The 26276-nt window shown below is 40.8% G+C and overlaps 1 protein-coding gene across 7 annotated transcripts in view; it reads left to right on the top strand.

Moving 5' to 3' along the window:
* LOC310902580 (uncharacterized protein) overlaps positions 1 to 26276 on the top strand; it is a 522528-nt gene that overhangs the window by 144702 nt on the left and 351550 nt on the right. For all 7 annotated transcript variants that reach the window (XR_014586805.1, XR_014586806.1, XR_014586807.1 and 4 more), the window contains 3 exons: positions 42 to 104; positions 4148 to 4405; positions 5505 to 5584. Coding sequence is in view for 1 of the 7 variants with exons in the window: in XM_083844352.1 (XP_083700478.1) it covers positions 5534 to 5584 (51 nt within the window). In the remaining 6 variants the exon portion in view is untranslated. The remainder of the gene's footprint in view (positions 1 to 41; positions 105 to 4147; positions 4406 to 5504; positions 5585 to 26276) is intronic.

The raw sequence follows: 26276 nt of genomic DNA, 5'->3' as shown, positions 1-26276 counted from the left end.
CTGAGCAGACTTTATTTTAAAATGGGCACATTTTTTTCCAGGAGATGTCAGATGATGTCGAAAATGTCATCCACTGTTGTGGAAGTGGCAGAAAGGAGCTTGAGGTCAGTGAACATCTCCTAGTCCCTTTGGTTTGAAAGGGTAACAAATTCCGAAGAAGAGGCCAAACTCCATTTTGCCCCGTGTTTTCAGCAGGTCATGGCAGGTGCAATATGTTGCAAAAATAAGTAAAGCTTGCACATTTTTCCTGAGTGCAAATGGATATGCAACATGCAGAGCATGAAAGAGCCATGTCCTGTACTCTTAAGTGACTGCCCCGAGTTGTGTTAGGCACAGCAAGTGACACTGGGAGCGGTAATGATCCCCATACACTAGGTTATGTTGCCTCAGGAAAATGAAATGCCTCCCCAAAGTACCTTTGGATTTAATTAATATGTGTTTGGAGTCAAGGGCAATTCTCCAAAGAGGACTTTTGTTAACCACCAGCTGATTGCATCTGGAATTGCATGGGGACTCTTTCAGTATTTGGTGGATATACATCGGAAGCAGGTCATCTAGGTTGTGTATTTGTAGTTGTAATTAGAAAGACAAACTGTATAGGAAGAGAAAGTCAACAATGATCTTGAAAATTAGTTTAATACTGCTATGCACGTCTGCTGTGTTTTTTGAAGTCTGCAGTGCTGCTGTCTCAGTGGTGGGTGTAAATGCCCTTATAGTCAAACCCTGTTACAATTACTTTTCAGAGTCCTGGCAGCACTAATATCTCTAACATGGTATATATTCAGGAAATGGGGAAAATGCTCAAGTGCGAACAAACTAGGGTTGTTTTCTTATTAGAGAACTCTCCTGAAGACGTGTTTTAGCAGAATCTCCTGGTACTGTTGATCTGAAGCTCTAAGTAGTCTGCTCTTTACCTGCAGCTAAAATTATACACACAGCATAATGAGCAGTTGATATGTGACTAAGCTGCTCTCATATTCAAACATTGATAGGATGTTGCTATAAAGCATCAAGAAAGATTAAGGATAAAAACCAGGAAAATATTTCTATTGCTTTTGCCATTACTTTTGATGCTTCGTAGAACACGTTGAAAGACTTTCCACTGAAGAAAAATTCCCTTTGTGTTACCTGCTGGTTTTTTGTTCTTTCTGATAACAGATTCTCAGAGTGGGCACAGCCTGGGCCATGTTTTGAATCAGGGACTTCATGATCTCTGGAGATGCTGTAAACCAGCAGAGAGCATTCATTTTGTATGCCAGTTTTGTTATCTGGTTCCTGATGTCATTTGTTGCCATTGGTTATAGGGAAGGATCAATGCAAGGATGTTTGGGTCCCAGGGTTTAAAAAAAAATCTACATTTTACTTTGTTCCCCCACTGAACACTTTTTTGAGATACCTCTACAGCTGTTTTCTTAGGTGCTCTGACGTTGTATTGCATGATAGAAATAAGCATGTGCACAAAGAAGAACTGATGAAACTAAACATCTTTCAACTTTTCTCCCAGAGAAAACAGCAAGAAAGCCTAAAATATGCTGGTAATTCAGCTGGATCCATGGCTGCTCTACGTTTTGGAATACAGTGTGGCTCCTTTGGGGTGTTTGAGCTGGTGGAGTTGTGGGTGGTTCTGAAGGCAGGTTAAAATAAAGCCTGGCATAGGCTACAGGTCAGCTTTAGAAACAGATTATTTTTTTTCCAGCTTTCTTGGTAGACAGTCAGTCTTTACCAAAAGACTGCTGAGACAACTTTTGGTGAATTTTGAAGGGGCCAAAACAGTTTTGAGCTGATGCATGATTTCAGTTACCACCTGGCAAAATCTGTGCGTCTGGCTGCCCACTCTGCCAAAATCTGGCTGCACCAGATTATTCCTTGCATTTCTAAACAAGTCATAGCATGCTAAATTATTTTCTTTCTCCAGAGTTAAAGGGGGAAAATGGTGTTGTAGAATATTATGACTTGTCCATCACCCCTCCTTGCACACATTCATGTGCAAACGTGTACAAGAACAGTGAAAGATAGATGAATGCAAATATATAGGCTCAGGAGGGCTCTCAATCCACTAACCCTGTAGAGCACCCTGGTTTCTCTTGTCAGCTTGTGAGTGTTTATCACAGCAAAGCGTCTCAGCACAGCCACACAAAGTATAGCCCATTTATGTGAACATGCAGTTCATAAACACAACATACACAGATATGGTACTAGCCAGTTACCTGGAGTGTCTGACTGCAGACATAAGAAATAAATTGTCATTCAATAGCAAGATGAAGCAAACTTTCCTCTTTCCTGCTTTTGACAGTCTGAAAATAGATTTAATCTTAGATTTGGTCGTAAGTGCAAGGCACTATCTGCCTTGTTATACACGATACAATCTCTCCTCGTGCAAGTTTTATAGCTATGTAATTCCGCTGACTTCAGGGGAATTATTTCTTACTTACAGCAAGTGTAAGAAAGGCAGCGAGGTCATTGGCAGTGATACCTGGAAAAGGTGAAAAAATGTGAGGTGGTTCCTCAGGAACCAGCAATGTTTTTCTGTTAGAAATATCAGAGAGATTTCTTATACCACCTCATTGTTCTTATTGCCTTTTAAATGCCAGACCGCAGATCTTGGTTTAGTAATGAGACACACCACTGACATCCTGGACAGCAAAGAGTTATCACTGGCATGCCAATTAGAGTTAACAAGGAGAACCTTGGTCTGTTGGCAAGACTACAGAGTGCCCTGTGTTTTAATGACAATGGCTGTCAAACACCGCACAGATATGCTTCAGAATTAATATATTAGTAGTTAGCACAAGAGGTCCTTGTCCAGGACTAGGAGATGCCGTTACAGAAAAAATGCAAATATTGACAGTAATTAATCATGGGGATCTCAATGCTGTTTCCTCTTTCTTTTGTATCCTCTTTCTGGAGGGTACTTTTTTCACAATGTCATTTCTTTAAAAGATCATTGACTTCCATGATAAATTTTTTGCACTTAGAAATTTTGTCTTCATCGTCGTTTCTTCCAGTGTTTTAAACCTTGGGTGTATCAAACTGCATTACATAGTGCAGGCATTGTGTACTTCAGAACTTTTTAGAAGATGAGTTCAGAATCATCACTTCAGAAATCAGCAGGGAGAAGGGTCACAGCTATGTTGTCATCCAAGAGACTGATGGACGTCTAGGTCAGTTCTGATGAAGCAACCTACGTAAAGTGGGGTACTTTGGTTGGCTGTAGACCTCTTATCTTCTCCCTTTCCACTAATCCTGGCTAGCGTAGGAGCAAGTTTCTTACAACTGGTAAGAGAACAGCTCTGCTGCCAGTTCCCTCCACAGAGAGCCTATGGCCATTCCTCATTTAATCTTCTGCCAAACAGGCAGGGGAGGCTCTTTGTTTTTCACCTGTGAATGAGCTGTGCCTCAACAAATGCTCATCCTATCTCAGAGGCTGCCTGTTCCCAAGAGGAAAGGACTTGCAGAGTCAAATCCTCCACACCTATTTCTGGCTAAGCCCCCAGTGCATGTGTACATGTTTTTGGTGGGCTGACATGTTTTCAGTGCCTCAGCACCCCTGTTCAGAGAAATGAGAATGCTTCAAATGGCAGGATCATCCCCAGTCAGTACATTTAGTATGTCTGCTGCCTGCTTTTTGCATTGTAAGAGAGTCTTGATGGAATGCCTTTAATTCATATGGTACATATATCCCATAAAAATCAGTCTTCTGTACCTAATGTTTTCCTACTAGATTGTTTTCCTCAAATCTCAATATACTTACCTCTTAGTAAAGAGTCTAGGTCTCACTGAAGGAATTCCTGTTACTTGACATCTTAGCGTGATTAGAAACACAGATCTTACAGTGAGAATCTACTCTGGACTGGAGCTGATTTGTCAGGTATTGTTCCTGCCCTGAACTGGGAGGCTTAATCAAGTTGCCTGTTCTGAGAATCAGACTGAAGAGATAAAGGGCTTAATCTATTTTGCTTTCTGCAGCCATGCATTTCTGTGCACTCTCTTCCATGTAGGTTCTGACTACCTTGCACCAGAGGCAGGGTCTAGCAGCAAATGGATGAGAGAGGCCATGTCCCAGGTCTGATCAAGCCCTGTGGGAAGGAGCTGGCAGAGCACCACTGTTTCCTTTCTCTCTTTTTCTTTCTCTTTCGTTCCCTTGCAGGAAAAATAACCATTGGACTCCAGTTCTGGCAGAGAATTGGCCTTGTCCCTGGACTCCAAAGACACACAGAATTGCTAAAATTCAGCCTGAACGCAGATGGGGCTTTGACAAGCTCTAAAATTGTTCAACATTTCAGCTGAGGCTGAAAGAGACCCTTAGTAGCACAGAACTTGGGACTGACAGAACTCCGCAACTGCTGCACTTGTGTGCCATCCATCCCAGCCTTCATGCAGTTACCTGATTTGCCGTTCTTTCCAGGTAAGGAAAGAAATGTCTGAAGGACAGGGAGTTAGTGGTACAAAAGACAAGCAGAGACATCCCGGAGCACAGTCTTTTCTGTTGTACTTGGAGATCAGCAACCATCCTCCGGAACTGTTGGGCAGGGCCTACTACTCCAGGCTTTGAAAGGGGTTCTGCTTTTGTTTGTTTTCATTTGAAAAGAATCTTAGAAAGACACGGTACTTATCGTTCTCTCTCTTTTGCCCATTTTAAGCTACATCAGTGACTGGTTAATTGCATCAGTCCTCCTCCAAGAGCAGAGCTTACAAAACAGTTAAAGACTTACCGAGGGATTTTTGTGTCAGAGCAAAGCAAATTCCCTCCCTTCGGTTTCTTCAGTCAAGCAACTTTTTTCTTTTCTGCATGACTCAGGTTTACTCTTTGCCTTAGTACTACTTATGTGGATCTCATCTCTATGTGGTTAGTTTGCTATTCTGTAAGTATAAATATATCTTGCAAGGGAAAAATTATCCTGAGATTTAATATTCTGAGGACTGAATCATCAAACTATAGTTTGCATTTATTCATTGTAGCATCCTAGCCTCATCGGTGTTGTGAATATTTTGTTTCAGGTAGAAGCTCAAACAGAAAATAAATTATTCAGACAAAGTCAAAGAAGAGTAAGTTTTAAGAGTTGTCAGAATTTGATTATTTGTTGATTCCTTCATAGAAGCAGCCTTCTGGGGGACAGAGTTTTCACACAAATGCTCTCTCCTTCGGAGTCCAGAAGCTTTAATAGCCCATCTTCTTCCAGGTGAAAATCAATACGTTTGGATTCTGTTTTTCTGGTTTCCTGTAGGTAGCAAGGAAAAGTAAATAGAAAGACTGATACAAAAGAGAAATGAGAGAAAAAACACACAGGACCTCAGCACAAGGACAATTTATATTAATTTTAAAATGAAGCTACAGATGTCCGTTTGTTGATTGAATGACAACTATCTCAAGAGAGCTAGGAATTCACTGATTATGTGCAGATACAGAAAGCCCTTTGAAGTTAAAAAGAGATGAAAATATATCTTTGCACTTTATGGTCTTTTTCCTGACTATTTCCACTGGTGTTTTGTATGCTTCATTTTAGGCTGATTTTCTACAGCTGAAAATGCTGAGATGAAAATCAAGAGATTGCTTAGCAAAAACCTTGCACCAAGCTCAGATAAGGTCAGTGGATTTGGTGTTCTTATCTGTTTTGTTGTCAACATGGGAAACCGACGCTGAATGTTTTGGCTGCTAGTAATCTCCAAAAACCTGCTGCACGAGTGGGGTGAAGGGGGCAGAGGGTGTGAGCTGGTGAATGTACACAATGGTTTTCTTCTGCTATGGGGATATTTGTGTAGCTGTGATCTGACGGCTTATAACCAGTCCCATCTTATTCTACACTCCTGTCCCTCAGGCACCTGTGGGTTGCTGTTGGGTTTTGGAATCCAGTGGAACAATTCTGGTGACTTCTCTCTTTTCATCTCATTGATGTTGCTACTTCCAAGAGCTCATCAGGTACCAAAGAGATCCCTGATGAGTATGGGAAAGCACAGGAAGTCCAGAGGTCCTTGAAGAAGTCATTCAGATCTGTATGCTGTGCCCAAGTTCATTGCGGATTTGGTTTTCCTGTCTCAATCCTCTATGCACTCTCATATTTTCTTCCAATGCATTCACCTCTAAATGCCTTTCCTGATGCGAGTAAAAGAACTATATATAACCTGTCAAGTAATCTAATAGAGCAGAACATGTGGTGAGCATTGTCTGTGACATGTTGAGCTTTAACAACCCCTGCTGAGCCTGTGTATGTTAATATACAGATAATGTTGTCAATCAACCTCTGTGCTTTTCCCTTAACTGTCTGAAGTCAATACTGAGATTAGGTGGTACTACAAAGCCACAAAAGCTGGGCTAAGATATATGAGAGAAACCTTAGACACCTAACTCATACGGAATTTTAATTGGCTCCAGAGACCTAAATTCCTTAGCAATCTCAGTCCTAGAGGATTAGCATTCATGTTGTTTGTGTTTTATTCCAGGCAGAACTGATATGGGCTTCTTACAGAGAAGTAGTTGTTTTTAAGCTAAATCAAAACCTAAGATATGAATAAGCCTGTTTTGGAAGGGCTTGAAAAGTTAGACAAAACTGCCATTAAATTCCTTATGTACTGGAAAGAAGCTGTAATATTTTGTACTTTTTGTGTTTTAATGACTTTTCCTTGAAAATTGACAATTTGCATCTTTTCCTTTTAAATATTTTTTAGGATTCAGGTTGGTTAATGTACCATTAAAGGAATTTATTTGTACAGAAATCAGTAAAAGTACTCCTTATTTCTTATAAGTTATTTGGACATGTATTTGATTTAAATGGATGGTTTAAATAGTTACTGATTTTCATTGTGTGGGAAAGACCTTATCAGCTTTTGTATCTTATGCCCAGCAATATAGTTTTGAATGTCAGACCAGTTTTCCAGTTGTTTAGCTTTTACTATTGTTGAGATCCATTCCTTTTCTTATGTGCTTCCTTGATAAACAGTGTAGATGTTACGTATCACCTAGACAGTGACTCTAAATATATGTACTGTTGAAATCTGCTTCACAAATTTTGATTTGTGAATGACTGCAAAAAATGCTAGAAGGTGCTCTCCCCTTGATTCATATATCCTAGTGTTCTTCTGGAGCAATCTGAGGGCTTTCCATTACAATTCAGTTGTTTTTCAGGCTTAGTCAGGAGCTCAGTTTTGATTTGTCCCTGTTAGATGGGTATACTAAGGATGTATCAACAGTAGCAAGCAGACAAGACATAATAAAATCAGGACTACAAGTGCCAATTCAACTGAACCTGAGTTTTAGCTGGTTGTAATTGAAAACAGCTTTACGAATGCTGTGCATGGTGATGAAGACATTTTCCTCCAGAAGCAGACTTCTAAATATTTTTATTCATCCCTAAGATGATCAGGGACAAGTCACAGATATCTCTCTAGGACCCAGTTAATGCAGGTGAAACCTGAGATGATAATGCTGTCCTCCAGAAATCAATTCAGGGAAAGAAAAGAAAAAAAAGCCATATAATAAGTAGATATTCACTATTACTCATTGATTTACCTTTCCTTCCTTCCTATTTTTTTATTGGACAATTTATCATACACTCACATATTACAGTTACCTATTTGTCTGCTAATATCTTTGCAAAAATCTTTGCAGGAATAGGTATTGTAGTACTATAGGTACTGATTAGTGGCATTATATAATTAATAGTTTTGTTCTTTTGATCCAGTATGTCTTCTGACTCAAGGCTATGGGCAGTTGCAGTTGGGAAAGTGAAAAGGAAACTAGATTCCACTGATTGTTTTAATGTGACTGCTAAAATGTACAGCCAGAGATCAAAGAAAAAAGCTTTAATTTTCTCCAGGGATACAGAAATCAGGTAGGAAGAATGAAAAGGTACTTTTCTACTTTAAATGTGCCTTTTTTATGCTGATGTGTCACTTGACACATGTCAAAATAATGTAACTGCAGTAGAATTTAGAATTTGGAGCCACTGAGTGGTTTGCTACAGCAATATTTGTTTTCTTTTCGTGTTCTCATGGATAATTATCATCAGTGACAGTGACAACTTTTAGCTGACCTACCAGTTGCCAGAAGAGCTATATCACGGGGATGTTGTTGTATTTCTTAGGTTCCATTCAAAACAATACAGTGTAATTACTGTATATTCCCAAGGATATGCAGGACAGTAAAACTCTGAACAACATGCTGAAGAGAAAAGGGATTTTCTGAACTTGCCTTCTGGTTAACAGAAAGATTGTTTAGAACAAGAGCACAACAAACCATGGCTGCTAGATCAAGCCCAGTGCTGAACAGAATAAAATTGCAATTGAAACCTTTCAACTAGAGATGCAGTTTTCAACTATATATACATATATGTATGTATATATGTATATATACATATATGTATGTATGCTGATCATTGCACTTCAAAACTGGATCCACTGTGAAGGTCCGTAGATAGAGCTGTTTGTGTGTGGGGCTGAGAACTGGTAGCATCAGAGTTCTGTGGGGACCAGAGATCAGCATGGTACCTACCAGCTTCTCTCTGCTGAGCTCTGAGAAAGGCTTTGTGTTCTGACAAATGTGCCCAGAATCACATTGTATAAAGAGAAGTGCCCCAAAACAATTTCTCAAGAGAAAGAGAAGGGGAAATAGAAATGGAGGGAGTTTCCTGTAACTATTCTGTAAGGACAGGAAATTTACAAATTTCCTGGAAGTGTTCTTTAAACTAACTAATTTTGAAACCTGAAATCTTGTAGATCTATCCAAGAAAGAACAACATAAATTATGTGAAATTAAATTGCATTTCTGCCTTTTGTCCATTTAGACAGGTGAATACTGGAGGCCTTTGCTTCTTGCTGAATTTCTTGAGAAGGAAATGGGCCGCACTTGGCAGTCCTGTCTCTCAGGGATACACAGCCACTGATAATACCTCCACCTGTTTTCAGCTAAAACAACCTTTTCAAGGAAAAGCAAAATTGTATAAGGGTACTTTCTAAACCAGCTCCAACCCATGCTACTTCCATCTGCCAGGCAAAGGTTATGCAGACATTCACGCTATAGCCATATCTGATCTTTCCTCTTAGCAGTAACTGTTGTTTTGAACAGCCCACAGGATGCAGTGAGGATTTCACAAACGTTTTCCTCTGCTGAGGTAGGTAACTGGTAGCATTGGGAGGCATGCGTTCACTTCTTCTGCAGCTATGCCTACCTGAAGGGAACAGCAGCATGTGGCTGTTTCTGGACCAAAAATACGCTTTGAGTCTTTCCCTACTAACAAAGATAACAGCAAAACTTTTGACACGAGCTCTTTCACTAGTGGTGTTCATCTGCTCTCACCAGAAGCCATAATTGTACTCTTCCACCACCTCTTTGTCATCTCCTCTGGAGCTGCTAGCCCCATCTCCAACCTTTGCAGGAGCTCACATTAGCCAGCCAGCTCTCTGTGAAGACAGACCCATCTTCCCAGAACATCACTAAGGTATTATGCTTAACGCCTTTAACAGACCACAGAGTAAATACAGATGAAGGAACAAACTTGGATTAACAATGGTTTAAGGAATTCTTTAAGGTTTTGTGTCCTTCCAATATCTAAAGGGGGCCTACAGGAAAGCTGGGGAGAGACTCTTTGTCAGGTAATATAGTAATAGGACAAGGGGTAATGGATTTAAACTAAAAGAAAGTAGATTTAGATTAGGTATAAGGAAGAAATTCTTTACTCAAAGGGTGGTAAGGCACTGGCACAGGCTGCCCAGAGAAGCTGTGGATGCCCCAGCCCTGGAGGTGTTGAAGGCCAGGCTGGATGGGGCTTTGGGCAACCTGGTCTGGTGGGAGGTGTCCCTGCCCATGGCACAGGGAGCTGGAACTGGATGGGCTGTAAGGTCCCTTCCAAGCCCAAGTATTCTATGATTCTGTGAATTAACTGGAATACAGGATTAACGGTGGCAATAAACGCATTATTTCCAAGACTGACTGAGCACACAGATAAAGTTATCTGTAAAACAGTGGAAAGGGGAGAAATTCTCTCTCTACAGATCCTGATTTTTTCTAATCTACAGAAATTCATTACAGCTGGCTCCAAACAAGGCTGAGTTTACACCAGTGATTTTCTTACTCTGTTTCTGAGTAGATCTGCAGTAGGACCTAGGACAATATATTGGGTTTATTACTTCATTTTTAAGAAAGATGTCTTCTGTCAGACTGTCTGACTGGCTACAAGCACAAATATTAAAGTAACATCGAGGAGAGTGTACTATTAATGCAACAGATGCAATTAATCTCCCATTTTATTTGAGTTGTTTATGAATCCACTGGGCTGGCCCTTTCAGGTGAAATGTGGGGGTGAATGGAAACAGCTGCTTTTGTCAAAGTTGAAGTAATCATTAGGTGATGATTAGGGGAGGAGATAAAAGGTCAGTAAAGCTCTTCCTTGAGAACTATAGAACTGCTGCTGGGAGGTGGCTGTGAAGGAGTAAGTATTGGCTTATGAAGATGTTTGGAGATTTTTATTTTTTTATTGTTTTTTTATAGACTGTCAGAGCAAAAGATGTGACCAGGAATGTTTATTGACAATAACACTTTTTTAGGAGGGTCTGAGTGTCTACGGTCTGTCTGTCTCCTCTTCTGGAGAGGACAAGATTTGTTTAAACAGTAGAAGAGGCAAAATGCTTATGCTAAAGGCTGCTGCGTTGGCTTGTTGGAGCCTGTAAGAAGGGAGTCTGGGCGATTTCAAGAAGGTCTGGGAGGCTCTGTTTTGCTTTGTTACAATGAAAGTGCGCGTTGTTCTCTGTTCTAAGGTGTGGTCCCTCTCTCTTTTTACATACTGGCACCTTGCTGGAGTTATCCCAAACAGCAATACAGCTACAGAGCAGCGAGCAGAATCCAGTGCCATTTCCAGGGCTACTGGGGTGAGGGAAGTTAATTTATACATGGCAATAGTTGTGATACGATAAGCAGTCTTCATTTTGGTTTCTCAAAACACTTTAAACTTTTGCTTATGTTCAAAAACATGTTTGAGCAGTTTTACATGGGGAGCAGAGGCTGCTTGAGTAGAGGGAAAATGCAGCCTTGTTTGAACTCCACGTGATGGTGTCTGTGCAAACTGTGGCTGGTGTTTCTTAAGTGCCTTTCTAACAGCTGCTTCTGATGTAGACAAGGATGGCTGTAGACCTAGATGCTAATGTGCTGACTGCTTATATCATATTAGAGTAATTTTTGTGTGTGGAGGTTTGTGAGATATATTGTGGGTAATAATAGAAGAGGTTAGGAAGCAAAGTATGAGGAAATTGACATTTGCTCTAATAGAAATACAAATCTTTAGATTAAACTGGAGCACTACAGGTTGTCACTAATTTATTATGCTCAGAGAGGCAAACAAGCTCCCAAATTGTGTATAGTGCAGTGCTTGGCTTGCTAAGCATTTTCTGTAATGGCTCATTTGTAATATTCTCCTAGTGTATGAAAGAAAGGGTGATGTTCTTAACTAAAGATGGTCTATCATTTCGTGCACTGGCAGTTGAATTGTAACTCATAATTTGCAGATGAAGTACCTGAAGTACTCTGACAGCTTTGTTGCAATAGGACAAAGCGTAATGTCTTCGTGAAAATAACCTTGAACATAAATGAAAGCTTACCTCTGTCCAGGCACAGGTCGATTAAATGTTCCCCTGGTTCGTGTCACAATAGGAACCTGTGAGCAGGCAGTGTAGCAGAAATTAAAAGAAATATCAGGCCTCTGAAGTCACTGTATCTCCCTGCTTGTAGGACTTTTTTTTTTGTATGTGAGGCTTTTTTTCTTAATTGCTGTCTTAGTAGTGAAATGGTTGTGCTGGGGCCAGGTGGAGAAAATATGAAGAACAGCTTCAGAAATGTGGGGCACTTTGTGTGTGAGTCCGTGCAGGTTTAACAAGGAACTTTAGCAGTGGGAAAAGGAGAAACAAGAACCTAATAAATGATGCTCAATTGGAGGTGGAGATTTAGATGTGGGTCCTTTCTGTGTCTGTCAGAGTGATGATATGTATGTTGCAATGCTTCAAGACTCTTAGGCCACTACTTACTGTGTGAGAGTCTTCCTCAGGAGGTCATGGCTGAATCTAATGGTGTTAAATTAGGAAACTCAGAGATTGAAGGTAGGGAATGAAGAAGAAGAAAAAAAAAATAATTGCAAGTTTCTTGCTTTCTCCAGGAAAGGTGCTCTGCCTTTATTACAGAGGGTGGGGTACCTGCCCAGTAATTCCCCCATCAGGAGAACTAACTTGAGGAGAGGAGGGTGCCTGGTTTGAAACAAGTGCACTGTGTTTGAGGACAGAGCCCTGTGAGGCAGGCAGTCTGTCCATGTCTCAAGGCCGAAGTGCCTGTGACAGCAACCTGAGGGCTCCCAGAGTTGCATGGGCAGTTGTGAGGCCTTCAGGGACAGAGGCATGGGGGAGGCACACCTGCTTTCCTGCCCTCTAAAGACTGAAGCAAATCGCTGCCAGTGTGGGTTGTGGGCTTGTTTGTTACATGAGGGCAAAGGGATGGTGAATTAGCAGCTTGGTGCACCCTCCTGGTCCTGTTTCAGGTGCTCCTAAGTGATGTGGATGTGAATTAAGGAAGGCAAGGGGAGGGGAAAAGATAATTGAAAGAGCAGATTGAATCTGTTACTTCTTATCCCACAGCAGAGTCTCCAGGGAGGAGAACGTTATCTATGTTTTTGTGTTATTTCTACTAAGTTAAACATTTAAAAACCCATGGACAGCTGCGTAGGGGGAAATGTTTGGGAAGGTGAAAGTGTTCTGAAATTGCCTGGGCCACAGCATGTGTTCTTGGCAGTGGGAATACCTTTTCTAACTGCTATTTGTCTTCCCTTCTCACTGAAAGAATAGCCCATCTCCTTTCCCATGCCTTTCAACACCTGTGTTTTTGGGTTGCTACCAATCTAACAGAAGTTGAAGTCAGGTCTATCTTTCTGTAATGAGCTTAGCTAATGCAATTGAAACAATAACCTTGAGAGTAATCACATGCGTACACACAAAATACAATAAAATATTTTAAATGCTGTCAGTTAAGTCCAATAGTTTAAAATAAGTAAACATTATAATTGTTGCTTTAAGGCTGGATAATGAAATTTTTGAATTTTACCAGTGGTGGTAACACAGTGTTAGAGTCCTGATTCCATGACAGAATGAAGAGATGCTTCCTTACCTTTTTACTGGAAATATCAAGACATCTTCTAAGCAGCTAAAATGAGTATAGAGGGAATTAAACAAAACTGGTAATACATACATTAGAGTATTTATGGTGTTTTCAAGTCAATGTTTCTTGTCCTGTGGACAACAAAGGGGAGTTCTTGTTAATTACTGAACGGGACTACTAACACATATGAAAAATTCTTGTTGCTTTGCTTCTGCAGATATCTTGGGAATGAAAAGTGGAAATATTTGTCCTTAAAGTTTTGTTAGTTCTGTGCCAACAGCAGCATTGGACAATACCAGAGAGAAACTCAAGGTGGCGTTACACAGCTTAAATCCCAGGCTCACCCCTTTTGCCTGCGCAGTGGTTTCTGCAGTTACCTAAATTAATGTTTCTATTCCTAATAATCTGACCAATTGCCTATCTTGCTTGCGTGTAACACCAAGTATCACCAAATACCAACTGTTAGATTTTAGCAAATGTTCTCTGGTATCATAGATCCTGATGTATGCAACCTGTGAAATGCTTTAGAGATGTAACTCACATTAGAGGTAGAAAGGTTCTTTGTCCCCCTGTACTTAGTTCCCATAAAATATCAAAGGGTCTGCTGGCACTGTCAGTGAAGTCATTTAATTATGCAGCTCAAGAGATATGTGTAGGTAACCCAGGCCCTGTGCTGACTCCCTACAGATTTTTGTTACCCTGAAAGCATGTAATGGGAAGTGGAATCCCCCAGAACAAATAAACAGGGTTGGTAACACCCCTCTATTTCCTGTAAGGAGTTAGGAAATGCAGGAGTGGGACTTGCATGTGTTTTTGTTATGTGATTCAATTACACTTTGTGAGTGTTCAGAAGAAGGCTTTTTAAACAAGTATCACAAGAAAGGATTTAATCTTCAGCACCCAGTTAAGCAATGAAGCATTGTTTTCTTTGAGAAGTGTATTGCACTATTAAATCTGTGATACTTTTTTATTCCTCTGTAATTAGCAGTGTGTTGATACTTCACTAAAATGGAAGGAAGAACACTTTCTATCTTTGAAGCATTTCTCTTACCTCAGAATTGCTTTCATATGCTTTAAAGTAGTTAATTTGTATTGGAGGGTTCACTTTTTACCTTCTCTCTGATAGCCAAAATAGAATGACACAGAACTGTCTGTCTTGTTCAAAAGGGTAAATATGGCTTTTTGGTTGCCAATTTTGCAATTGTTCATTCTGGTGGTGAATGAAATGGCTTGGGTAGTGTTGGTCAAATAAGATCCTGCAAGAAGTTTGCTGAAATTCATATAGGAACTTGAATCTAATGGTTCAGGAGTAGTGAAAGATATATATATATATATGATTGGATGCTTAAAAATTATAAAACACTTCTTTAAAACCTTGTTTCAAATGGGGACTGTTACAGTAGTAAGCGTGCTAATAGTAAAAGCTAAAGTCTGGGTTTTGTGCTTAGAGGTCATTTATTTACAGCTGGCAGTTAACTGTACAGCAGCAAGAATCTGTGGAATCTGGAATCCGTGCTGTGGAGAGTGTAGGTGATAGATGCTTGGAGAAATGGATCATGGCTTCAGTCCTGGTGTATACTCTCCTGCTTTGTTGTTCCTTCTCCAAAACATTGTGCAAATGCTTTGTTGATCAGGCCTGTCATTCCAATTGAATTCTGTATGAGTGTAGAGATGATGCTAAGTATCTATTTTGCAAAAGTCAGGAAAATAGTTTCCAGAATAATTTTATCTTAGGTCCTGTATTATAAATGGAGATGACTGGAAACCAAGGGGCTTGTTGTAGGTTAGTCTGGCCCATTCAGAACTCTTGGAGCACAGCTATAAGGGCACAAGATAGCTTGTTTGGAGCTCAAGTATTGCTGCATGCCCATATATTCTATAAATGGACATGGCCTTAATACTGTGAGATGTGGTCCAAGTAACAAAGATAAATGTAAGCAGTTAAAGCTCATTTCATCGGCATTCAATTCTTATGTCTCACTGATAGTATTTCACTCATAATAAATTCCCTAATAAGAACAATGATGAGATATAGTATGTCACAGCAGCCAATGCTCTGTGGCCTTGTTAGTAATAATGCTGGGAAATATTTAGAAGGAAAACGCAATGAAGTGCAGTGAAAGGGTGAAATATTTGTACAGATAGTATGTTGGAAGCTATGTAAAAATCTTAGGACTATTTTCAGTTCTGTGATGCTGGGGTATTTGTGCTGAACTGATTCCTAATGGCTTATGGTGTTTTCTGGATTATCGTGCTGTTGTGATCTGTTATTATCTTGGCAGATTCTCACATAACTGAGTACAACTCTAGTTTCAGTGACCTTGGATTTGCATGTCTGTGGAAGGGGAAATGTACTTGGTCAAATTTAAGCACTTAAGCTACAGGGTTTCTAGGTAAAAGCCCAGGAAGTTGAAGCCTAGTTCTACTACTTAGGGTGCAGTTTTCATGTAGATCTAATTTTAAAATGAGTCAAACATTCCTTTTGCTTAGAAAACAATGCATAGCATTTATTGTATGTTCTGTGCTTCCTTTTCTGAAGTATATGCTATTTTTCTGTGGAAATTTAGATTGTAGGCATTAACTTTGTTTTTGCTATAGAAGTCAAAATAAATAAAAATTAAGGTCTGTGCTATTCTCCTTAATAAGGATGAAAAAACAGATTGGATGCAGCTAAGACCAAGTGTTTGCTTCCCAGAGAGTTCACTTTAAAAAATATAAGGATACTTAAGAATAGCAAATACACCAAATGTGCATTTAAATAGACTCATGATGCGTGGTAGCATGTATCCATTTACCTATGTGGAAAGTTTGATGTTAGTTTGGGTTTTTCATATTCAGTTTAAGTTGTGCAGGTTTGTGATGGAGTATTAGTGAGTATCTTAAGGAATGCTGATTTTGGTGGTTTACTTGGTTATGTACAGATTATTTACATTGCCAAAGAAGAGTTGAGAGGACCAAAGAAAACAGAAATGTACTAAAGCCCTGAAATGAAATCAAATACAGCTCTCTAGTCCTCTTTCAGGCAAGAACCTAAGCAAAGTGAATTGAAGGTTATTTTAATCAGACCACATACATATAGAGCTCCAGAGCTAAATTATGTGGTGGTTGGAGATTTCTATCACTGCATGTATGTATGTTTTCTATAATTAGCATTCAGGTAGGCATGCTTCTCAACAGTAGACTTTCCGAAGAGCATTACTGTTTTGGGACCCTGATAAAAATGAACAGTGGAGTTGTTTTTTCTTGTTTCTCTTTGGGTTTCCTGTCAGAGAAAGGAAACAGATAACCACAGGGACCTCAGCAATCTTCAGGCCTAAAACCAGTTAAAAGAAAAAGTTTTTTCAGTTGCGTATTACCATTTCCTGTGTGGGGAAGGTGAGCAGCACCTGATGTGCTGACAGTTTTGTGTCTGAGGATGCACCAGGTGCTCTGCTGGTGCTGTCTCCATGCTGCTGGTCTGTCCCGGCTCAGGCTCTCTGTGAAGTGGCACAACTGGGCCCAATGGCCACCATTTTGTGCCTCCGCGTGCCGCTGGTGATGGCGGCTGCGCCCGTGAGGGGAGCGATGCAGCTGCCCCCAGCTTGTGCCAGTGGGATCCAGTCAGCACCTTGCTGAGGGGGCCTGGCAGGGATGGAGCAAGGCGTGTGTGGAGAGCAAGGCAAGCAGAGCTGGGCAAGGGTGGGGGAAGGCATTTATTTGAAGCTCATGTTTTGTTTTCTGTGTCTGGTGTGCCATCAGCAGGCCTGGGCTGGCTGGCATGAAACTAAATGAAATAAACATTCTCCCTGAGCCAAGGGAGCAGGACTGGGCCCAAAGCTGAGTGCAGCTTTTGGGTCTGAACCAGGTCAAGCAGTTTCCTGTTACCTACCTCAGTTAAATGTGTACTTACAGGCTGCCTTGCATCCATTGCTGTGGAAGTTGGTCGTGATTAACTGCTACAAGGCACAGAAACAGTGCTAAACAGTGCTAAAGGAAATATCTGTTTCTGTCAGACGAGGGGAATGTAAAGCCCTGAAGGGGGGGGGGGGAAGGAAGGGTGGCTTCAGTTCAGGTGCAAAGAAGGCATTTGAATTCTTAAAATTGCATCAAGTGTCGACATTAATACTCCTTTGGGCTTTACAGCCTCAGAAACTACCCTTCTGTAAATCAAGCTATTTAGGATTGTAAACAGTTATTCTCAGTACTGCTGAGACCAGTGTCACACTCATATCACAATTTTTGATGTCTGTCATGCATCAGAAGGCAAACACAATTACATGCCTATCAAGAGTACCTCAGAGCTGTTTAAGAAATCAAGGTTAGTCACAGGATCCTTTTGATGTTCTTCTCCCTCTTGACTGTAGATTTGTAAATTAAGTTTAAGTGGTGATGTTCTGGTGAAGGATTAAGAGAGTTGTTGGAGAAACAGGACACACACTTCAGCTTGCAACTCTAACAAATGACATGGTTGACCTCTCGTCAAACTGTGGGATGATGATCAGCAGTACTGTGAGCTCTGGGAATCTAAGGTGAAAAGGTAAAATTTCATTTTGGAAAAAGTGTTTTTTAAATTAGCCTTATGCTGTTTAGGTCATGTTTCTCTGTTACCATTCATCAAAATGCACTAGGGTGGATTTCGTGCCGGTGATTAAGCAAGGAATGCTTCTTTGCTTCAGTAATTTAGTTTTGTGTCTCAAAGAAAAGCAATTTCTACAGTGGTAAAACTTAGTCCATACAAGCTAGCTTACACAGGCTGGTAAAAGGTTAGACCACAACTGTTGTTTCTCTTGCACAGCTTGAAAGGTATGAGTGTGTAACAGGAACACGGTGTTGTACTCAGTCTAATGTTTTAAAAATTAATGAGGGATGGGAGAGTCAAGAACAGTGTTGCATCTGTTTTGTTGGATAGTTATCGTGCTGAAGTTGTTTCAGAGAACTCTTTTTCTCTGTTGAGAACTTGAATGTGTTGAAAGATCACACAAAAGTGTACAGCAGTCCTGGGTACTTGGTGTGATTTCCCCCACTGTTCTTCTCCACCCTTCATGGAACAAAGTCCTATGTCTTAGCTTTAAGATGAGGGATTGAGTGGTGTTACTGTGTTATTCTATGAGATGATTCATCAGTACGTAAAATAAGGTTGCTGTATTGCAAACATTTTCAGATCCTTATTTTTGGATACAAGAGGAGTGATTTCAGAGGTGACAGGATAGCTTGGCAAGGGTAGTCCAGCATTTGTATAAGCATTTATAGAATAAATGCCTAGGTCTGATTAATGTAGAAGATAGAAGAACAGATCAAGAAAGTGAAAGCTCAGTGTCGAAATACCAATGCCCAAAGAAATACGTTTATGCTAAGAAATAATGCATACATAGAAGCAATGTTGCATGAAAAAAAAAGGCTGAGATCCTAATAGGGAGTGAAAAGTGAAATTACCCGATATTTGGAGAAACTACTAATCTTTAGCAGTTCTATAAATGCAAGAAAATTTCTTTAGCAGTGTTGTGTTTTCAAACTCTAGTGTGATGGATCATTTAGTAGAGGTGCAAGTTTGACAAACAGCAGTTTGTGATCAAGTTGGAATTGGAAGTGTTGGTTTGGCTCTTTGTTCTCTTGAGTTTAGTACTGCATAGAGATGAAAGAAAGGATAATGAACCGAGTGCTAAAAGGCAAATTTAACACCATGGATGTTTTTTTTTGGGGGGGGTGGGGACGGGGGTTGATGGAAGGAAGTGTTAAAACCGCCAACTGGTTTATTCACCTAAAAAGAAAAGACAAAAAGGAGAGAGGAATTCATTGAGAAGGAAAGGGCGTATATGCTGCAGATGGAATATAAGTGTTTGAACCTTGGATGTAATCAAAATTTCCTGGTTTGGTTTTAATGTCGTTTCTCATACCTGTAGATGGGCTTCTTCCTTTTAGCTACTCCTTTTGTTTTTATTCTAATGTAGAAGTCTTCCTTTTGAAATAGCAGTAGTATAAAGACTGGACAATACCTTTGTCAGGCAACTATGGAATTCACTTTGGTATTTAATCTGTTGCCCTAAAGAGGTTGTAATAGCTATAATATTTTAAAAATAGATTTAATCATAAAAAGAAGAGTCAGTGTATCATGCTGCATTTCTGAGAAGGAAATAACTAATAATGGTTTCTGTTGGAAACGTGGAAATGCTATTATTTCCAGTACGCTGACATAGTATGTAGACTCACTTTATGGCTGTTCTATTACTCATGTACAGAGTAATAAAGGAAGCTATTTTCACTGCTGTAAATTGCATGTTTACAAGCACAATACAATAATGCAGATGACTGATGGATCGAACACAACTTTTGTTAGCTGTCACTGCATGGAAATAAAAACAGGCAAACAAAACTAAGCCCAGTCTGATTCGGATACGTACTCCCAGAGCCAAGAGGGGCTATGAACTCTTTATGCCACCATTCAGCAAGCTTTCTAGTCAAACACAAAGGGTTGAATCAGCTACAGCTAGGCTCCCTTGATAAAAATCAGATGTTTTTCCACCAGAAGTAGGTTATAAATGTGTTGGGTAGTTAGTTACACGTTTGACAGTTCCACCAAATGTGAACAAAAGTGTTGTGAGATGGGGAAAGTGGGCTTCCTTCTGTTCCCTATTTGATCACCAAACTGTTAATGACCACCCCAAGTAAAGCTTGACCATAAACCAAACCCTGATAAAATGAGAAATCTCACCTCACCAACACCACATTCTTTGAGGCAGGGAGCAGGGAAAAAATGCAGAAAAAGATTGAATTTCAAGGAAGTATTTTTATCTGGAATGAGTTTTGAAGTATAGGAGATAAATCTGAAAGGGTTAATCAGTGTGCTGCAGACAGCTGATAAAGTAGCTCTACAGTCAGAAAAACTAATTAAGTCAGATTTCCATGTGGGATATGTCTTGTGGTTTGAACTTTCTAGTAATAACTAAAGCTTCTGTTGTTTGGAGTATCAGTAATGGGCCTCCTGCATGGACTCTGGGATGTGCCTGTCACGGGCTGAGTTCCTCTCACAGCGTTTCAGGAGGCAACTGGTAGGAGCTGCCTTCTTTGGCTGAGCTACATGAAATGTGGAAGTATTTAACCTTTCAGACTTCTCCGGTGTCAGGTTTAACTGAAATTGGCCGTTGGATTCAAAACCACTAGAAAGCAGTGACTGACAGATGTACTCTAATGCATGGTATGATTTATTGAACTTGGTCCTGCAGGGAACCAGGCTCCAAACTTTTTCCAAACTCCAGAGCATCAAAGCTGCCTCAGGGGGCTGCAGCGCCTCCCTAGGGCAAGGCTGCCCTGCCATCCTGCCCTGCTGCCCCTTGGTCTTGCTCTGGAGTGGTTGAAAGTACTCGTTTCTTTTTTTTTTCCTCTTGAATGACTAAGCCAAAAGCTACAGTATTCATAGCGTTGTCCTGCAGCAGGTGACTTTAGGTGCCCGAGCAACAGGGTCTGTAACCGGAATTATCAGTACTCACGACCTCTACCAAACCCTGCGTACAGAGAGGAATGCAGAACAGGATGTAAGTTACTGTTCCCAAAACAATGCCTGCAAGCTGTATCAGTCTGGTGCTGTTTGAGTTTCCAATTCTGTCTGCTGGAAGAGCTTTGTGGAGGTGCTTTCTGTTTTTGTGAGGATCCCAGGGAATGGCAGCTGTACTATGTCACTTGTCTTATGTGAGCATAGTGCAACACTGTTGGGAGTGTGGCAGCAACAAGGACAGAGCAGGCAGCTGCCTTGTCTGCTCCTGTGGAAAGGCTGTCCCGTTCTGTGGCTGCTCATCCTGCTGTGAAAGCGGGAATTGCTACTGCCAAAGCAGCTGAGTTCTTTCAAAGAGCAACCTGGCTCTCTTCTGGTAGGGTGTGCTTTGTCTGACAAAGGTGGCTGCTGCTTCAGACATGTCACGGGGAAAATAAAAGGTTTTAAAAAAGACCAGAACTTTCAGCTATTTCCACAACCATTTGGTTCTGGCAATTCCACACAATACATAGCATTGTGAGAAGACTCTTTGGATGAAATAATGAGCTGGATGAAATCTATGCATACTGCTCAGCTGAATGTGGACACAAACCTGCTTTTGGGCTGCAGAGGACAGCTGTGCTGAGTCCCAGCAATCTGTGCAGTCCGGAGTCTGAAGAGCAGGGAGAGCTGCAGAGGCTCTGCTACTTGATGTATGCTGTACCTCGTAGGATTGTCTTTGTGCCACCAGATGGTGACTTTCTGTTGTGAATGAGCGTGGTGAGGGGAAAATGCAATTCTGCACAACCACCTCCAAAACTGTTTAACTGAAGAACATGTATGTACCAAGGAAGGGACAGAGACTGAAAGGTAAAGCCTTAAAAAGGCTAGGGGAGTCTTGAAATAGCAGTACAACTTGAGACTTAGGTCCTCAGTTGGTAAACAGGCTAAATACTTGCATGGTAAATCTCTTTTGGGATTTCTGGTTGGTTAAAAATGTGCTTGAGTGTTTTGATGGACCAGGGACTGGGTAAGAAGTAATGTACTCAGCCTTAGAGCTGAGATCCTTCCTGCCAGCTGATGAGGCTCAACAGTTGTCAGTACAACTTGGAAAAAAATGATGAAAAGCCCCTTTTTTTTTTAATGATAGAACAAGGATCTTTTGTGTTTATGAAGGATTTAATGCTGAATCCATGCATTTCATAACCATCTTTAAGCCACTTTCAGGGCCACATGAAGCAATTCACTGGTACGTTTAGTAAACAAAGGGAGTAATGGACTCAGCTATCCTCATTACAGACACAGTGACTGGTAAGACTTGAATCTATGATGAATGCTTGCTTTTTAAAAATAAAGCTCTGTTTTCATAACCTAGCCCTTTCCTATTAACCTTGCAAAGCTTGCCAAAGCAAAAAACACTTGTGCCAAGTGTTATACTTGTTATACAAGCTCCAATACTTATCTTTTATTTCAGTCTAACATGAAAAATTAATTTTGAATCCTTTTTGTTTCAGACAAACCTCATAGCCGCCTCGAGTAGGGGAGTCAGGAATTAACTTGGCTAATAGGGAAATATACATAGAGTTCTAAAGTACTTTGCCTCCAGCAAAATCCTTCAGCCTTTTCATTTGAGAGATGTTGTGCCTTGGGGTCTGGATGACTCGACTGACAGTAAAATGCATGAGCTTTTCACCTTAAGTCACTGGTTTGAATACAGTTCAGGTCAGTAGCGAGTGAAAGCCACATTTCCTACGGGGATGCTCAGTGATCTGAAATACGATTAGCAGGACCAGAGCCAGCAAAGGGCTTAGGTATCTAAAAGCTAGAGACTTACAGGTTTAGTCTTTAAACACTCGGCCTTCAGAGGAGAGAGAGGCGACTTCCTGGGCAGGGCTTTCTGTGAGAGCTGGGTGCCCCAAAATATGCCTCTGCGGGCCAATGTAGAGCCAAGTGTGCATCAGCTTGCTGAGAACTGAGAGCTTGCAGCTCACCAGTAGGATATCTTGGGAGAGGGCAGCGGGTATTAATGAAACACAGCCCCTTTCCAGGGGTTTGGTGCCTGCTTTTTGCTGATTGTAGTGAAAATTGGTCACTTCTTGGTGTCTCCTTGCCCAGCTGGGTGCTCTAAATATATATACTTAGCATATCCTGGGCCTCTCATGTAGATTACAAAATACCACGTTCTTTGCATCAGCAGGAAGCAGATCTGCCCTCTTTCCCCAAAACTTGCTGACCCAGGTATGCATGCAGAGTCTCTCCATCTCTACTCTACTGCCTTCCCAGCCTATATCCTGCACCTTAATGTGAGCCTGCTGAGAGATGTGGCTTTACAAGCCCTTAGCCAGGGTAGGGAATTGATCCAGGGTCTCCTTTTTCCAAAAGAAGTGTGCTAGTGTCTCTTGAACCTAGATTTAGCTTCTGCTGGCCTTCTTGCCCTCCAGGCTGTTATAATCAAATGTACACGCTGAGTCTAGATTTTTAGGATTAGTTAGTAATTCTTACAGCAGTGTTCAGTAATTAAGGGCAATCAGTGTGGTGGTTTGAATTTCCAGCTTCTGGAAGGCAGCTTGCAAATAGGAATATTCTTGGAATCTAAGGTGAAAACTGGCTTTCCACTAGATTCTGTGTCAAATAAACATCAGCACACACATTTGTTGCAAGTGAACACATGTTCACCGATCACATTTGTAGCAACTATATGCCAAAATACATTCAGTCTGAAATGCTCTTGCATGGCTTTCCAGGCAAAAACTTGTCAAACTATTAGGGATGTTTGAGCCCCTTTTAAGGGATGGATGAAATCAAGTTCTTATGGCTGGAAGCCAAAAAAGACAGCTGCGATTTGTCCATCTATGCTTTTCCTGGATCATCTTTTCATTGTCTTTCCTAAAAAACACCATTTGGGGCTTTAGATGGCTTCAGGTCACCAGTCACAGGTGAGGAAACTGCTTGCGGCTTAACAGTTTCAGGTCACCACATTTATCAAGCTGGATGAGGCCTGTGGTGCTCGCTGCCTTCCTTCACGTTCTCCCAGAGACTCTGAAAGTTCCCTTCTCCGTTAAAACTCTAGCCTGGAGAAGAAATAGTGGCTGCTGACTTCATGGCAGTAGTAGTTTCATGATTGTGTTCTAGGTGATTGGTGGCCAGCTGGGGGTAGGATAAATCAACTGCTTGTTCCCCTGTATTTCGAGTAAAGGGTTCTTTGATCACCTGTTGGACTAGCTCAAGGATCCAAATTGTAGCACTCCTGAAATGGCAATTCATCCTGCAGCTACTCAGGTGCTTTTAATGGCTGAAATGGAAAAGGATATGAACATTTGTTGTAGTGTTGTTTTTTTAACAAAGTAGAGAGGGAATGCATTGTTTAGAAAGCAGCTTGCAGTGATAGAAAAGTCTTCTTGTGCATAGCAAGCCTCTGAGACAGGATTGCAAAAACCGTAAGAGGGTGTAAATAAGTGCACCCTAAGCATGCATCTATGCCGCTTATTGTTTTCCCCTAGGAAAAATGGTGAATTTTTGTGCTCTTTTCCCTTTCAGCCTAAATTCTGAGTTTTGTTTTGATCCTGCATTTCTCAATTACGAAGCAGGAGAGGTTACCCTGGGTTGCTGTTTGGACAGCATGTCCTGAAGCTGCAAGGAGCCTCCATTGAAGTTTAGCTACTCGACTTTGCTATTCCCAGAAAACATCTCATATTCATCTGAGCAAGACGCAGTGTGCACCACAAAGCAGGCTGTTCTGCGTGCTGGAGGGGGATGTACAGGAAGGCCCCATTTTAGTGTTAAATGTAGGGGAAGGAGCAACAATTCCACCTGAGGCATATTCAGTGCAGATATTCACAGCCCTGTTCTTATACTAGGAGATGGGACTTGCCATTAAATTAGATCAATACTTGGCTTCCTTCCTGATGTACTATCACACTGCTGAAAAGATCTTTTCTGTGATCCGTAATTAGTCTTGCTGCTGTTCTGATACTAATCCCTGCTGAATATCAGCCAGGTGACAGATAAAGCTGAGCACTCGGAGTTGGAAGCAGTGAGGGGCTGTGGCCGAGTTTGTCCCAAGTTCTAATGACTCTTCTTCATCTCAAATCAAGGTTGTAGAGCTGTATGTGAGGAAGGAATTATTAATAGTTTACAACAAAAAAATCACAGATTCAGTTGCTTCAGATTTTATTTCATTTTGGTGTAAATGCAAAAAGGTACACTGAAAAATGGGGGGGGAGGAGGTAGCTGTGAAGGAGCAGTCAGTAGCTCTCCAGGTCGGGCATCTCACTTGGGGTGGTGGGGGACAGCACTCCTGTAGGTTGTGCCTTCCTCATACCGCGCTGGAGCTGGGAGCCAGGGCTGCTTGGAGTCACAATGAATCTTTCCTTTTTTCCTCTTTTCATGGCTAAGCTACTTTTTTTTTCTTTCCCCAGTAAAAGCAGGTGCTCTGGGGTTGTACAGCTTTTGTCTTTTTGCTACTTCTTCCAGGCATGTGAGCTACTATTTTTTCTCTTGTTTGGGAAGGAAACTGTCAAGGCCAGTCACTGTGTATATTTCATGCAAGTTTCTTTTTTAAAGTGTAAAGTACAAGGTTTCAAACTCATCTTGTTTTTTTATAACAATAATTTCATAAGTGGCTTGTTTGGATCTATCGAGGCAGTTATTAGTAATTAAATTTTGATGCCTAACAGCATATTGAGCTTCTAGAAGCATAAGGGAGCTAGATGTGGTCTGCAGCATCTTAAGTCAAATATTACTGAAACATTGAGTGCACAATTACCATCTTATTAGGGTAATAATGTTGAAAGAACTGTTTAGGCATTTAATTGGTATCAAACAACATGTGATTGCATGTTGATTAGATATCAATTACAACAAAGTACAACTGACATTTGATAAGCATGGTAACTGATAGCTTGCTTGCTTTTGTTATGTCAATTAAATGGCTAAGCATCTCCTGGAAGGAATTACAAATCGTTAGAAAATTACTGATGGTTGGCAGCTTGTCAAGGGATCTGTAAACAAGGGGGGCTTCTGGCTATTTGGGAAACTTAAGCATTTTCTCATGAAAAGGATCTGTTTTCAGCATAGGAACTCTGGATAACCAAACATTCAACTTCACAAGAGTTATGCTTTCCCTCACAAGCAAATCAATGCGATGAAATAGAAGCGTAAGTATTATGTACTGATTTAAGTTAAGCACGGTAAAGCCAGATAATTCACAGGACCCTCTTAACCACCTTTGCCAGCAGACGTCCTACCTGGCTGCTCTTCCTTGTCATGATTTCATCTACCTACATCCCTATGCATATCTGCCAACACATTGATTTCATTTTTTCCCTCGAAGTTAAGATTTCTACCTTTGTTAAATGAACTAGTATGTTAATGGTGTACTAGTGAAAGACTTGGATGAGATGAAGAATGTCTTTTTCTTTTACAGTACGTGCAGCATGTTATTTTCCCACGTGCTCAGTGGAACAAGGATTGTTTCATCCTTGAAACCACTCAGTGGATGTTGTAACAGTGATGAGAGCTTAATATAACAAAGTAAATCAAGGAGCACTAGGAAAGGGAACTTCTGAGGAAGAGAGAGATCTATGTGCATGTGCCTTGGTAAGGTTTCCCATTGTCTGGTATAAATGAAAATGCTTCAGGAGTTATGTTTCATCCCAAGGCTTCATTGAACCAGTTACTTTTTTCAGGCTGGCTGTAGCACAGAAAGCT

This window comes from Anser anser (assembly GCF_964211835.1).
Source record: "Anser anser genome assembly, chromosome: 7".
Lineage (NCBI taxonomy): Eukaryota > Metazoa > Chordata > Aves > Anseriformes > Anatidae > Anser > Anser anser.
Note: the sequence above shows the minus strand (reverse complement) of the source record. Positions and strands in the feature narration are given on the sequence as shown.